Source organism: Taeniopygia guttata, chromosome 2, assembly GCF_048771995.1.
Source record: "Taeniopygia guttata chromosome 2, bTaeGut7.mat, whole genome shotgun sequence".
NCBI classification, from domain to species: Eukaryota; Metazoa; Chordata; class Aves; order Passeriformes; family Estrildidae; genus Taeniopygia; species Taeniopygia guttata.
This window is the reverse complement of record NC_133026.1, coordinates 45,394,357-45,409,772: the sequence shown is the minus strand read 5'-3', so window position 1 is coordinate 45,409,772 and position 15,416 is coordinate 45,394,357. Positions and strand designations below refer to the sequence as shown.

Genomic DNA, 15,416 nt, shown 5'->3' with positions numbered 1-15,416 from the left:
TTTCAGCATCTAACTCTAATTACTTTTCTATTTTGGTATAGGTCCTTTCATGGAAAAATATTGATGTACAAGCCCCTTCCACAGCCACTATGTTTAGTTTGTATACTTTCAACATTCCCCAAACTGAGAAAGCTCCACAGCCACAGGGTGTGAAGAGGAGGAGTGGCTGATAAGCCTCTGGCCCTGATTTTCACCATACTGACTCAGAGTTGACCAGCTCCCTCCGAAGCTGCCACTGCCACATACCACCACCAGGAAAGATGTGACCAACTTGATTTTGGAAGTCAGCAGATGAGCAGTGAGCAGGGGTTAGCAGTTCGGTGGCTGATGTGTTCAGAGGCCAGTGGGGACTGGGGATGCTGTCCTGAGACAGGCTGGAGAGGGGAAGCATGGCACCGTGACCCCTTCAGCTATCTGGAAGGAACTATCACTCCTTCTTCTCCGCTGGGACCTGCACCAGCTGGGGTGCAGCAGTGTGCAGCAGCATGAGCCCACAGACTGTCATGGTGAGGCCGACCCACCACAGAGGTGTCCACGTCTCCCCGAAGAGCAATTTTCCCAGGATAGCCTGAAGGAAAAGAGAGACACAAAGCTTTGCTGGGCTGAGCTGCCCCAAGGCCTCTTGTGCTGCCATAGCTGTGAGGACTTCTAGGAGAGACAACTCTAGAAAAAACCTGGCTGAGGAAACTCCTGCTGGGATGACCAACAGGAATGGCTGCTGAAGGTGATGCTGGAGATGATCAACTCCACCAGCAGCCTGGAAGCACAGCCATATTGTGGTTCCGAAGCAGAATGTGACAGATGCATATATGCTTTGCTGACTTCCCAGCACTTCTCAGGAGCCAAATTTCCCACTGACTGGGTATTTATTATTATTGTCGATTATTGGACATCACCACGAGCTGTCTGCCAGCTGGGGCACAGAAACAAGGTGTACTGCTGCCAAGAGGGAAAAGCAAGTGGAAAAAACCTGTAGGTCAAAGACTCTACTGCTGTCACTAGAGGTGATGCATCTTCAGACCCAGCTAGGGTGACTCTGGCTTATCCCAACTAAGGTGCTGCAAAGGAAAAACCAAACGAAGCAAAGCTCCCAGCTCCAGCTCCCACTGCAATTAGAAAACTTTGGTAAATTGTGTTCCTCCTGCACCACCCAGGAAAGTTCCACCACCTGTGCCGTGAACAACTATCAGAGCAGCTGAGGCCTGACACAATCATTTCATATCTGCCTGTAACTCTGCCTTTGTGGTCAGCGATGCTGGTTGCACTGAGAGATGAACTACAAGAAGCATGGGCATTCCCATGTCACTGTGCTCCTCAGGCTTCAGTGTCTGGGGAAGGGGCCTACTCACCGAAGAGATGAAGTTGGAGGCTGTCGTTGTCACCGAGGCAGCAGCTGAGGAGGAGGAGAGTCGTAAGGCTTTTGTGAAGACTGCCCACATCACTGCATTGCACACAAACACCAGCCCAACACAGATGAGGCGAAGCAACACTGGCAGCTGCAGGACATAATGGAAAACTGTGTATTTTCAGCCCCCACTATTCAACCTCTATAATTCATGGGCACTTTGGAGCCCAGCCTAATGGTGTGGGCTTTTAAAACTGAATTACAGCTCATATTACATGAAGATGAATATATTAAGTCACAGAAGGAAATGAAAACGAGGAAACAGCCCTAGACAGACTGTGAGCCTGCCATGTCCTGCTGCAAGCCCAGTCTCACACTACAAGCTGAGAAGTGCTGGGATAATATGCAGCAGCTGCCATGCCAGAAGCCAACCTGCAGAAAGCTCTCCAGGTCACAACATGGCGCCACATACAATGCCCATAAATGCCCTTCACTTACCACCTGATGTATGGAACAGGGTCAAATTCAGTCTGACAAACACCAGACATGTACATGCTGGCACTGTGTGTGCTCAGAACCCAACTGTTGTGAATGTGAGCCAAGACCTGGGTGGTCCCAAAGCACTCGTCCTACTGCTGCAATGAGGGTAGAGCAGGATCTCTGGGGTAAAAGAAAGAGCTGAGTGGCTTCATGCCTTGTTTTGCTCACTGGAGAGTAGGGAAGTTTACTGACACGGTCTCTGCTCTAGCATTTAGTAGCAATAAAACCAATTCTGAATTCAAGGGCCTCAAGAAATCTCTCTCTCCTTAGACAACCTGACCAGATGTATAACTGCCTCAGTCTGAGAAAAGGGCACAGGTGCACCTAAAAAGCCAGCACCATTCACAGTGCCTCCCACCCCTTCCTAGTTTTAGCAGCTGAGGCCATCTCCCCAGCCCCTGGGTACCATACAGCTCACGTGAAGACAGCAAGGGAGATCACAGGCAGGCAGATCACAACTCTCACAAACAGCGACAAGTGAAAGCAAAGCTTTGTCTAAGCTCGTAGCAATCACAGATTCATAGCCTGCCACCTTTCAGTCCATGGTGGGATCCATCATGAGGCAGACAGAAATGCAGGTTTGAAGTCACCAAGTACAGCTCAGAGGTGGCACCTGCCCTGTGGGAATGGCTGCAGTGTCCAGTGTCCTCCTGCCAGCAGTGTCCTCCTGCCAGTCGCCCAAATCAACGGCGTCCACCGTGTCCTGCTCCCACTCAGAAGAAGAAATTACTAACTGCAAACAGTGGGGGAGCCCACAGTTTTCTGAAGCAAATGATATGGCAAGTATAAAGTTAAAAGGAAAACAATGCAACATAAATCCATGCTTGATGGTTGGCACAAGCTCTCCAAGGCTAATCCCATTCCGGTGAGGGATGGTGCAGGTGTGTGGCCTCATTTTGCCCCACTTATGGCAAAGGTCTCCAACTAATGCAATTGATCAGGGCAATAGTAAAGATTCAGAATGATTCCCACCAGTGAATCGCTTTGCTTTTCCACTGACTCCCTGGCAAACTCTGTGTGGATGGGTAAGAGGGGCAACTGTGTCCAGCTACTACTGCTCCTCTGAGGAAGAAAACTTCTGCTGTGTTATAGCTCACCATAGGATGGAGTTTGCCTCCCAATTTCACTCTCTGCCTGTATGATCTGGCAGTTTTACTTTCCTCAGGGAGTTATGTACATCCACATACTTCTAGTGAATAAGCAGACTTGGGAGTAGGAATGAGAGGGGAAAACAATTCTTTGTGTTTCACCTAACTCCAATGTATTTCTGGATCAGAAAGAGACCACACTGCTGCGGCAAAAAAAAAAGCCTTAAGAAATCTTGTTACTGCCATCAACCATTAACCCAAGGGTGTAGAGCGATGGAGCCCAGGTTCCTCTCCAAAGTCCTTTAGGATATGACAAAAGGCAACCAGGCAAGTATGGAACAAATGAAATCCATTATGAGGAAAAGCAAAGGTGATCAAGCACTGGAACAGAGATCATGGGCTCTCTGACTTTCTAAGTATTTAAAACTTAACTGGAGAAGATCATGTGTAAGCAAAGCTTGGACTAGAGACTTCCAGAGATCTTGCCAGACTTGAACTAGTCTGAGACTAACAGTGGTGAAGCAAAGCTGGTTCCCACTATCACAGCACCTATGCCACCTTCAAAAGTGACCAGAACCCATGGCTTCTTCTGATCTCCTAATGCAGAGCCAGGGAAATCAGCTGCAGGTGGCACATGCCCAGAAGGAAGGTTTATCAGAGAAAGGTCAAGTTTCTCTGTACCCAGGGCAGCAGAGTGGTCATTGCAATGGCCACAGACAGAGAGACAGGAACATCCCCACATGTTCCCCACAAGGAAGGAGGGAGATAAATTCCTCCCCTGCTAAGGGCTCAGCTGAGCCACCCCAATGAGTCAAGGATTACTGTTCTGATTGCATTTCTAAGCAAAGATTACTTTCAGTGTACACTTCAGATAATCCAGAATCACTCCTGAAGTGGCAGAAGTAATTTTAGATGAAGATTGGCAGGGGAGCAGAGAAAGCAAAGAAAAGCTTTTGTTCAAGTGCAATGACCCTTCCTGGTCAGGCTGCTCTTAGGGTGGGCCACCACAACACATCCTTGTGGCCAGGAAATCCATCCTTGTGGTGCTGTGGTGTGAAGTATCAATGCACTTTTTGCTGGTGTGTTCCACACTACACAAGTGATGGCTGCTATTCAATTTATTTTGGGATTTCTGTAGCTCTTCCTCCAACAGAAAACCCCTTGAATCTCTGTCATCTCATGGCTGCTCTGCAGAAATGCCTTTGCCACATACATGCACTGAAATATTTATGCATCTACAGCCCCATGCAATTTAAGCTACTAGGAAGATTATGGCATTTACATAAAACTTGGCTAGTTTTACTGCTAAGCTGATTAATTTAATTAATAATTGTCACCTGGAATGGACCTGAAAAGTGAAACCAATCTGCCCATAAAAAGGGCACATGGAACATGGAACCACAGCATGGTTGAGGTTAAAAGGGATCTCCGGAGTTCACCTGGTCCAACCTCATCACTCCAGCAGATTGCCCAGGTCTATGTCTGGACAGTATATGAGTATCTCCAAGGATGGAGAATCTGCCACATCCCCAGGCAACACGGGCCAGTGCCTGGTCACCCTCACAGTTGAAGAAAAGGTGTTTCTGGATGTTCAGAGGAAACTGCCTGTTTCAGCACATGCCCTTTGCCTCTGGTCCTGTTACTGGGCACCACTGGAATGAACCTGGCTCCATCCTTTGTGCACCCTCACTGCGGGTATTTCTACACATTGAAAAGATCCCCCTGAACCTTCTCTTCTCCAAGATGAACAGTCCCAGCTCTTTCAGCCTCTCCTCACAAATTGATGTTCTGATCCCTTAATCATCTTCATGAGCCTTTGCTGGACTTTCCAGTAGCTCCATCTCTTTTTTGCAGTGGAGAGCTCAAAACTGAACCCAAAAATCCAGGTGTGCCCTCACTGGGGCTGAGTAGACAGGAGGGATAATCTCTGTTGACCTTCTGGCAACACTTCACAGCAATGACATGATACTTTGTCACAGCACATTAGGGAAAAAAAAAAAAAAAAAAAGGAAGCACCAACCTCTCCCCACCCTGCCCCCAGAGAAATACTCAGAAAAAAATGCTGTCACCATTTTCAATAATTCCATGCTCTGCCATTTTCTCAGTACAGAGCACAGTTTGGGGTTTTCTGGGCAGAGTGAAGAGTATCAGGATTTTTTTTTTTTTATTTCTCCTGAGATCTCAGAAGGGATCAACAGGATTGGCAGGTGCTGAGTTTTTGTCTTCTTAACCCTCACTAATAATCACACAGGTCAAATTTTTTTTTTTTTTTTTTTTTTCCTGGTGGAAGACTGGATTTGTTTCAGATCTAGTTTCCCTTGGGGGTTCCTATTTGGATTTCAAATCGAAATGTACATTTGCCATGTGAGTAACAACCTATGCCTAAATGAATCTCCCCTAAGTGCTTTTAGGATACAGGTATGCTGCCTTCCTCCTGTCGCCACTCCACCACAACCTGGTGCCCATCTCCCCCTCCGCGGTGGCAGAGGTCACTCCTGGAGGTAAGGACACCACGTCTGAGGTGAAGGGCCAGCACTCCCACGCAACATCAAGCTCTCGGGGGTTTGTGAAACGCGACCGAGATGAAGATCATTGCCAACGAACACCCGAAGAGAAGCACTGAGGAAATCAAGGGCTGCACCTCTGCTCGGGGCCCAGCAGAGATAAAACAAAAGGGAGAAGGCCGCTGCTCTCAGCAAACAGTGGGCTGAGAACAAGCATTTGATGCTCAGTCATACTAACGTTCTGCTTTAAAGTAACACTGACGTGGAAGGACTGGAAATGAGCTCCCAGAGCTGGGCTTGGTTCGGGGCATTCCCGCGCCACGCTCGCTCCCCTCACACCCGGCCACCTCGCAGCGCTCCCCGCTGTTTGCGTCGGCAGCGCGCATTACTCAGCCCGGCAAGGCTGGGCTCCCCCAGGACTGAGTCACGGCTCCGCCCTCCGAGGCCGCCCCCCTTCCCTGCAAATCCCGGGAGCGCCGGAGGAAGAACCAGCCCGCTCCTTCCCCTCCACCGCCACCATGAGCAGCGCAAGCGCCGGCGCCGAGTGCCGCCTGCGGAGCGGCCGCACGGGCGCTCGGGGCTGCCAGAGCCGCCTGCTCCTTCCTTACCAGGCCGCCGGCCGCCTCCCCGCCCGGGCCCAGCGCCAGCTTCGCCGCGGCGGCCGCCGCCGCCCCCAGGCCCCCCGCGGCCGCCGCCGCCGCCGCCCCGGCCCGCATGGCCCGGGCCGAACCGCGCAGCGCCAGCACCGCCCCGCGCAGGGCGGGCCCCACCCGGCAGCGGCGAGGCGCGGGCACGTGGGCCGCGTTCGCTCGTGTACAAAGGCTTTGTGAAACAAACGGAGCACGGAGCCCGCGTGGCCACGTACCGCGTAGAAAAAGGCCAGAAGGCTCTGCCGACATACAAATAGTCCAGAAACAGACAGGAAAGAAATAATTGTAACCCTAGAACATGGCAGTCACAAATAAAAGCACCCTTGATGAATCCCCTCTTGGCCTGTGTGCTCCTCATCCGTGCTAGTTCTGACCTCTACTCACACAACACCTCTTCCCTTTAGGGTTAGCTTTTTATTTCTCAATTTCACATGACAGCTCCAGTGGAAACAAATCTGCAGCTTAAAACAGGTAAGGTGGTGGAAATTATTCTTTCCCTCAGCCAAATAATGTAGAAAGGCATTAGGTATATTCTATCGTTTTCTAGACACATACCTCTCTATTCCCTTAACCTCAGCACTTGTGGTCAAAACTAGTATTGTATGAATTAGGCAGAGAAAAGATAGGATAAGTGGCAGTAAAAAAAATCCCAGTTTGACATTGCTATAGAAATCAACATTTTGTGTTTCACTAATAAGCATTTCAGTAATTTGCAATAAATCTTTTAAGTGCGATTAAATGAACTTATTCTGTACTCCTAGAAAATGTTCTGCATATTTTCACATGTTTCCTAACATTTTTCACTTCTTTGATAAGAAAATGGTTGCAAAACCCTCAGAATTTCCTACATTGCTAATATAAAACTCTAAGTCTATACTAACAACAAAAAAAAAAGGTTTGAAAGGCTTTTTATTTTCAAAAAAAAGAAAGATCAGAAACAAAAATGTATTTATAATACTATTTACAAGACTTACTAAATTCACATTTATGGTTTATTGAACAAAGTTTAATATGAAAATCATTCTATGTTTAACCAAAGAAACAAACACATTGTGCTTCTTGAATTTTGGCTCTGATGGAAAATGTAGCATTTCAGAAGTGGTAGGAACTTGAATAAAAGCACCAAAGGAGATAAAAATCCAGGATATCCCAGGGAGAAAGCTTTTCCTTGTCAAGTTACAGAAGTTTCAAGGAAGTATCTACCCAGCATCTATACAAAATCAGGTTTTTAAATTGAAAAAAATTACAAAAAGGTGTTAAAATTTCACAGAAAGCTGCCCACATAGCTGGAATAACAATCTTCACTTAGAGTTATTACCAGCAAAAAAACTACAAACTAGAATACTTAATTATTCCAGAACCACAGCAAAAGTCAAATTTGACAACTGCCTTTTGCTTATTCTGTACACTTTAAAAGTATGGCTCTGCAGTTTTGTTTGGGTCATTACAGTTGATCATAATTTCTACAAATATTACATTTTTTTGATTCTTTCAAAAAAGCGTTTTCGACTCGTAGTTTTTCAGTCTCCTGTAAAACAGAGAAAAAACATGGGTATATTAAGGAAATTATCCTCACTTTTTTTTTTGTATTTTTACACAAGCAGTATCTAGAGTTGTTCAAGTGTTTTATACACTATATACTTGAGAAAATAAGGAAATCATTGGGACCTTTGAGGAGATGCACACCAGCCATGACGTACTCAGCTGCATAAAATCAAAGGCATCTCTGTTCCTCTCCAACAGAAGAGCAGGAATTATAGTTTTCATTCTCAAATCTTAGCTCTTTGCTATGTCAGGCCATAACTCCATCTGTAATCTAATCTTCATCTTACCTCTGTAAGTTTAGCATAATCTTTCTTCAGTTTCACAAGATACTGAATCTTCTGGTTTAGGTTTTGATGACCAAGTAATTTCCCATTCTCCTCAGCAAGCAAAGCAACTTGCTTCCTCAGCAATTTTATTTCCTGTAATAGTAAATACATTGCATACCTCTTAGCAGTAGCCTCTCCTTCTCTTTTCAGAAGCAATAGCTTCTTAGAGCTGTTAACATTCTAACATTTAAGTTTGTTTTAACATATGATGCAAGAGTTGTTTCACTCAGGAAATACATATTTGTCTTATGTCTCCTTAGACACTATGCTAGATCCCTCTAAAGGGCAAAAAAAGAGCACCATTTGATTTGTACTACTAAGTGATTTCTGTACCCAGACTTCCACTACTGCAACAAACATCACAAATAAAACTAAACTGCAAAACTAAACAGTTGCACCTCTGCTAAATAAGATTCTACTGTGAAGATGACAAAAAAAAAAAAAAAGTAACCTTTTCAATCCTGTCTTTTTCTTCATATGCTTCCTCCAGTTTTGATCTAATTTCTTCTTTCTCATTAAATGTTCTGAGCTCCAAAGTCCTTGTTCGTTCCATCTCCAGGGTAATTTCATGACAGGCATTCTCTTGGATTCTGAGGATATTTTTGGTCTCTTCTAATCTGCCAATATAAAAAAATCATAAAGCATTAAAAACCAACATAAATATCACACAATTGAATTACTAAGTCTGTCTTGGACATGGAGGGAGGCTCCTTTAAAAGCATTATTTTGAGATACTGTATTTCCCTTAGAATTTAGTGCTAAAGAAAGGAAAAAATTAATCCTGCTTCACAGTTCTTTGATACTATCAACTAGGCAGTATTTTGGAGCTGCTCTTCTCTTTGGGAACTGTGCTGTTTGCAATCCAGGATATACAACTCCACTCATGATTGAAAACAGAAGCTTCACCTATAAGAACACTTTGAATTAATTCACCTAAGGAATGTAAATTTTACAGCTAAATTCAGCTGCTCTACAGGTTCCCTCTATAAAATGCTTGTTTGTCTGTGGCTTTTGCCCCCTGACAGCCTCGTTGCTCAGAAACATCTCTGAGCAGTTCTGATGGTCTGAACCTGCTTGGTTGGCCTGGTAACAGAATGAGTACCACTTTGGATAGAATTAAAACATTTTCAGCAAATAAGGTCAAAGGATATTAAACTGTACCATCAAACTTGGCAGCCTGTCTACTGTTTTCTATGAACTTGAGTAATTTTTCAAATAAATTCAAATATTGCATGCATGAAATTTTTGTCATCAGTTTTGTTTTACTGAAGCGTGGTGTTTAAGACCTGCTCTGTGAACAGTATTCATTTGCTGCATTTGTAAAGACATTTTTCTTGATGAGAAAAGAATGTTTTCCCTCATTGTATGCTTGTATGACACATGATAGCACTGCTGTGAAGTGTCTTTCGGAGACCAGACAGGAAAGCAAAATCAGTGTATCAAATAGCAAAATAATCCCTAATTTCTAGACTAGGGTTTCTGGAAAATTTAATGCAAATTACTTTTGAAATGACCATGTGCATAAAAACTATCTTCCTCCCTAAAAGAAGTAACTTACATAGAAAGCATTCCATCAAATGAAAATAACTCCTATGTTAGGAGATTCAGCCACAATAAATCCTGAAGCAATACAGATTAGGAAAAGAACAGCAGGACAAACATTTTCAAAGTAATTTTTATCTACTGATTCAGTATTTTCTTTCTTTGCTATTACCCAACTGAGGTACAAAACACTTGAATTTTGAGGACTGGTTGACCAATAGTGCCAACGCAATTTAGAAATCTGCTAATAAAATTTTTTTTGCATTTTTCAAGCTGAACCACAGAAATTTCAACAAATGGCATAAAAATAAAATAATTACATTATATTTAAAATTATAAAATATTTGCAATATTAATAAATAAATGAAGAGTATTTTCAATTTAATTTTAAAAGGAATAAGATTACAATTCACTGCATATAAATAATTTTAAACAATTAAAAACATCCCTTCCAATTTATGTTTTTATGGTTCTACCATTAAAGTATTGTCCTGATATAATGCTATGTAGTAATAGGTGCTACTACCACCTACTGATGAGAAAGAGTAAGAACTCAAGGTATCTTGCAGAAGGGTAAACACTTCCAAATTATGCCTTTTGTCATTTCCGATCTTGGACTTTTGTTGCTTAAATGAATCTTTTTTTTCCTGTCATTAATTAGGTTAAAATTAGTTTCCAGTTCAAGGAACAATAGTTAGACTTACTCTGCTTTGATTTTCAGCATTTCTTCCACTGCTTTATTCTGTAAAAGTTAAAAAAAAAAAAATAGATGCAGTCTTAATGTTTAACATATATATATGTGGGTATGTGCATATGTATATATATATATATATATATAAATATCTGTCACTTAATTTATACTACATATCTCATTCCAGATCATCCTACTACCTAGTAGTTCACATCTCTAATATTCACTTTATCTCTTTGCTGTAGGCACTTGTTTCCCATATCATGCCAGCACAGCTGACTCACAGCAGTGTCTCTCTGCCCACACACATACAGCAGAGCTCTAACAGGGAGTTCTTCTGTCTGGGACATCCATGGAAACCTTTGCTGTGACATTAACTTCCCTTTGTCAGAGCCCTGCCATTAGCAAGTGACACAATCTTCACTTTCCAATTCTGGGGATGAATCAGATTTAGCAATCTGAATCTGTTTCTGCTAATTGTGCAATCTGACACCCAGGCCACTGGTGTTAGTCCAATAAAGAAATCCTAAGAGGTAAGTCTCAGGCTGTGCCTGTTAGGATTCACCAGAAATTGGTGTTTGTTTTGCTGCCATGCAAACCAAACCAGCAACAAAAAAATCACATTAATACTTCACAGAAGGTCAACAGCAACTGACATGAGAAGGACAACATACCTTGGCAAGTCGCTCTTCAGCAATCTCTTCCTCTTTCTCTTTAAGGTACTGAACATCAGGATGTTTCTGATCACTAGGAAATTCAAGAATGAGAAAAAATGTTTCTCACTAACAGAGGAAACCAGTTGTAAAAACATATTATCCAGATTAAACCAGTAAATATGTGCAGTTGTTTTCACATATGTTCATACTCAAAATACTGAACATCATAAAAAAACTCTGGAAGGGTTTACACTTCTAAACACATTTCTTTCAGAGTACAGAGAAATTGATGTTTTAATGGAAACAATTACAAATATAATAAAAATGCAATAATTTATTAGACAGCTGTGCTGGTTTTGGCTGGGGTAGAATTAATCGTCTTCACAGCAGCCATTACAAGGCTGTGTTTTGGATTTGTGCTGAACACAGGGTTGGTAATGTAGAGATCTGTTTCTTATTGCTGAGCAGGGCTTGCACACAGTCAAGGCTTTTTTTGCCTTCCATACTGCCACACTGGCTGGGAAGCTGGGGTTGTGTGGGAGGCTGGGAGGAGACACAGCCAGGACAGGAGACCCAAACTGGCGAAAGGGACATCTCAGACCATGTGCCATCATGCTCAGTGTATAATAAAGGGGGGGGGGATGCGGGGAAAGGAGGAAGAAGGGAGTTTTGGAGTGATGGTATTTGTCTTCCCAAGTCACTGTTGTGTGTGATGGAGCCCTGATCTCCTGGAGATGGCTGAACACCTGCCTGGTCATGGGAAACAGTGAATTAATCTCTTGGTTTGCTTTGCTTGTGTGTGTGCATGACTTTCGCTTTCCCTATTAAACTGCTTTTATCTCTACTCACAAGTTTTCTGGGTTTTGCTCTTCTGATTCTCTCCCTGATCTCATTGGTGGGGAATGAGTGAGTGGCTGTGTGGGGCTTGGCTGCTGGCTGGGGTTAAACCACAAGAGCAGCTTTGGGATTGAGGTACATATTTTATTAGTTCACAGTGTTCATGTGTATGGAGACTGCAGAAGGACTTCCTACAAGATCACTGCTCAGTGATCTTAAGAAGTTAAAAGCTTCAAGTTAAGAAGGTAAAAGCTTCTTGTATTCAAAAGACTTCACTAATTTTTATTTTGGTTGCTTTTAATCAACATGACATTGGATGGAAATAAGAAAACACATACAATTAAAGTAACTCACAAATCAGCTTCGTCCTTGTAGTGTGTCGTACAGGAAAAACTTAATTGGTTAAGAGCTTTATAATTGCATTTTATATTACAATAACACCACTGTTTTCAGTAACTTAAAATCTTGTGAACAGATCAGGTAGGTTACTGAACAATGATGCTGTTTCTAAGGCTTTCTGCTTAGTTTGCAACAGACATTTGAAACTGTGTTGTGAATTGAAATGGAAATCAAAATCAAACAACAGCGGTTACATTGCCACAGAACACTGGACACTGTGGCTTTGTTTTTCACAATTTATGAAGGTTTTCTAGACCAAATTTTTCCACAAAAAAAAGCATTACTTTTATGTTCCTCACTTTTTGGATTCCTGACTTGGGACTTCAGGATGTAATTTGGATATGTGCTAAGAATTCCCTGCTCCTTTTAGTTGATAGGAGTTTGAATAGAACAAAGGCTAACTGTATATTGGAGGCTTTAAAATTTCATTTATGTCTCTATTGAAACTTGTGTTGCATTTATTTGGACATTCCTTATCTACTGGATCCATAATTACACAAGTGACACGGCAATATATAATACCCCAGAATTACTATGCATATAATGATTTTGCATTATTTCCATTCCCTTTATAAAACTTTGTTGCATTTAAGAGCTTGTGATTTAAGGGGCATAAAGTTTACAAGCCAGTAAATAATCTTCATAGAAAAGTTTGAGTCAATATCTAAATAGGTGAACAATGTAAGACTATACTTCAAATAAAACCTGTAAACTTTAACTATTTCAAGTTAAGAGAGATTTTTCATGGTTTATTTTACTTTACCTGTTCTTGCTTGGTCTCTGAGCTTCTACAAGGCTCTGTAAACTCCTGTTGTTCTCCATCAATATCTGCATTTCCAGACGCAAGTTCTCCAACTCATTTAATTGTTCCTAAGCAAGTGAAATTCGAAACATTTTATTTGAAGACCAAATTGCAATTCCTGTTTTCATTTCTAGTTGAACATGTTTTTGAGTAAAATAGAAGACAAAATATTTCTCAGAAAATAGGCATGGTTCTCTGGCAAATATCTGCATCACACTTCCATCTATAGTTGTATTAGAAACTTTATTGAGAATAGTTTCGGCAGCAAATATTGAGAACCGTTTCAGCAGCGAAAATTATGTTACCATTTGATATTCATGAACACAAAACAGCACAGTCCTTGGGAAATGAGATTTCTAGACATCGCAAGCAAGTTGTTACCACTTGCTCCCAGCCTAAGTAAAGGGAAAACCAAAAACTGTCTTCCTGCTTTAATGGACATACTACTAAGCAGAGCTCATTAAAAAACCTGAACTCTGCAGAGTCTGTCTCATGTTGACCTTACAAATTGCCAGCAAAGATTAACTTATAATACCTTCAGCCTTATAATTTCATCATTTTTTGCTCTTCGTTCTTCATTCAGTTCATTCACAAGGTGCTCCAGATTTATTGCAGAGGCCCTTCGATCAGCTATTTCTTGCTCATGAGTTTCCAAAAGCTTAGCCAAATTCACATCAAAATTAGGAGGAGTTTTAGGACACTGGTGAGTGAAAAAAAACAAACCACACAAATTACTAGTAAAGGACTGTTGTCCCTATGTATTGATTACATGTTTTAATACTTCACTGGAGACATAAATTAATATATTTCTGGCAGACAAATCATCAATAATTACAAACTATGTGAAAATGTTTCTCTCAAGTGCCATACCTGAGGAAATGTTACTGAAGATGAGTCCATGAAGCAATCTATTTGCTTCATTTTCAGTTCATATTCATGCTTCCTGTTCTCCAGTTCCTCTGTCATTTTGTCTAACTATTAGAAGCACAGGGAAAATTAAAGTAGCTCATAATACACATAAAATAAGAAACAAAATAGCACTCAGATCTGTACTTTGAGGAAGCTTAAGTACACCACAAGTTATTTTAGATTAACAAAGACTTCACTTTCATAACTCTTCTGTATTTAATCAATCACTGTTAAACTTTCAACAGTTGCATGCAACAAGCATTTTTGAAAGCATCTATATATCAAATTACTTTGTAGTTCATCTGAATTTTGTTCTTGTAAGTATTTGATTTTCGTGCCTTGCTAACACAATCTATCTTTCAAAGAGTGTGCTAACACAGAAGAAAAGCTATTATGAACTTGGTTCGCAAACATTACTGGTCAAAACATGATTTGATACAAAGATTTTACTGATACAGATTTTGATCAGGTTCCCCAAGAGAATATGGTAACTTGACAAAAGAACTCCTCTTCCAAAAATAACTAATTAAACTATTTGTGAACACAAACATATTACTTAGCACTATGATAGCTGTGACAACTAGAGCTGAAATTTGAACAAAGGTTTAACATAGCTATTTAGTGTGCAGCAGCTCCAAACCACTGCATAATTTAAGGAGGTCAACAGTTATCTCTATTGCATAATGATACCATTTGTGGATAAGTGTTAAGCAGAGGAAAAAGTAATTCCCTAGGTTACACTGCTGATAACCTGAGGTTGCTCTGCTCTTACAGGTGCTGATAATTTTACTCTGCTATCAGAGTATGCATTTTTGTGATCTCTAGACAACGGTTCCAAAACATTAAAAGTTACCTAATCTTTGTTCAGAAATTGTTGAGCTACTAGTTTCCTTTTACAAGAGAAATGCACCAGATTCTCTAAAATGAGAAGTGAAACCTTTTTCAGAAGCTACAAGTGACCACAGCTCCCTCTGAATGAACTGTGAATATTTCTTTGTTTTACCTGTTCCCTGAGTTCCTGGATTACAGCTTCTTTCTTTGCTACGTCTTCCTGTGCACACTGGAGCAATGCATGGTGTTTCTTAGAGGCCTCTGTCAGACTTATCAGCTGATCAGCAGTATGACGCAATTCTTCACACAGAAGGTCCCTCTGTTTTAAGTTGTTGGATGTGTAAAAAAAAGAAACATTAAAGTTATTGGTCTAAGTCAGTTGTTTCAAGATGTTTTGTCATTGGTGCAGAGATTGCTAACAGCTACAAGCTTCTCCCTTTTCCTACTTTTTCATCATAAATTGTAGCAAGCATTCATCTATAAATTTATTTTAGCATATTTTCATATCCTTGGTCTTTCTTACAGAACAAAAGTGAGAACTTTTCCCTAGTATAGTGACAATTAAGATTCTAGTGGAAGATCTTTGGAATTAATCACTATTTTAAAATATAATATGTACTTTAAAAGAAACCAGAAAAGAATGCATAGATTTTAATCACACTGAAGTGATTACAGCTTTTTTTAGTGCACTAATATTCTGTAGATACATTTGGATTTATTCCAGGATCTATATTTATTCCACCCTATCTGA

General features: G+C 41.4%; 2 protein-coding genes across 4 annotated transcripts in view; both read right to left on the bottom strand.

Annotated features, from left to right (window-relative positions):
* Positions 1-6,617, bottom strand: TMEM42 (transmembrane protein 42). Of its 2 annotated transcripts, none has more exons than XM_072925819.1 (3): positions 6,086-6,617; positions 1,350-1,393; positions 1-568 (listed from the first exon to the last, which is right to left on the bottom strand). In XM_072925819.1, exons 1-3 carry the CDS (start codon positions 6,483-6,485, stop codon positions 428-430), a joined length of 585 nt encoding a protein of 194 aa, XP_072781920.1. In that variant the 5' UTR covers positions 6,486-6,617; the 3' UTR covers positions 1-427. The 2 variants fall into 2 exon arrangements, with proteins under 2 accessions (XP_072781920.1, XP_072781921.1); XM_072925820.1 differs by having other exon boundaries at positions 1,350-1,496; positions 6,086-6,235.
* A 401-nt stretch (positions 6,618-7,018) lies between these two features.
* The window catches only part of KIF15 (kinesin family member 15), a 33,954-nt gene continuing 25,556 nt past the window's right edge, over positions 7,019-15,416 (bottom strand). The window contains exons 27-35 of one of the 2 annotated variants that reach the window (XM_030265150.4): positions 14,838-14,984; positions 13,796-13,900; positions 13,461-13,625; positions 12,887-12,993; positions 10,906-10,978; positions 10,245-10,282; positions 8,450-8,615; positions 7,960-8,091; positions 7,019-7,655 (exon numbers count right to left, since the gene is read on the bottom strand). In XM_030265150.4, the coding sequence (XP_030121010.4) occupies positions 7,572-7,655; positions 7,960-8,091; positions 8,450-8,615; positions 10,245-10,282; positions 10,906-10,978; positions 12,887-12,993; positions 13,461-13,625; positions 13,796-13,900; positions 14,838-14,984 (1,017 nt within the window). In that variant the 3' untranslated portion in view covers positions 7,019-7,571. The remainder of the gene's footprint in view (positions 7,656-7,959; positions 8,092-8,449; positions 8,616-10,244; positions 10,283-10,905; positions 10,979-12,886; positions 12,994-13,460; positions 13,626-13,795; positions 13,901-14,837; positions 14,985-15,416) is intronic. The other variant, XM_072925817.1, reaches the window with a different exon arrangement.

Bases quoted from the DNA above. Each gene is read 5' to 3' on its own strand.
- TMEM42 (XM_072925819.1), bottom strand. From the start codon at position 6,485: ATGAGGAGCACACAGGCCAAGAGGGGATTCATCAAGGGTGCTTTTATT. The intron at 1,394-6,085 runs GTAAGGAAGGAG...CCTCCTCCTCAG, and splicing joins GGGAGGCGGCCGGCGGCCTG to CTGCTGCCTCGGTGACAACG. The intron at 569-1,349 runs GTGAGTAGGCCC...CTTTTCCTTCAG, and splicing joins CCTCCAACTTCATCTCTTCG to GCTATCCTGGGAAAATTGCT.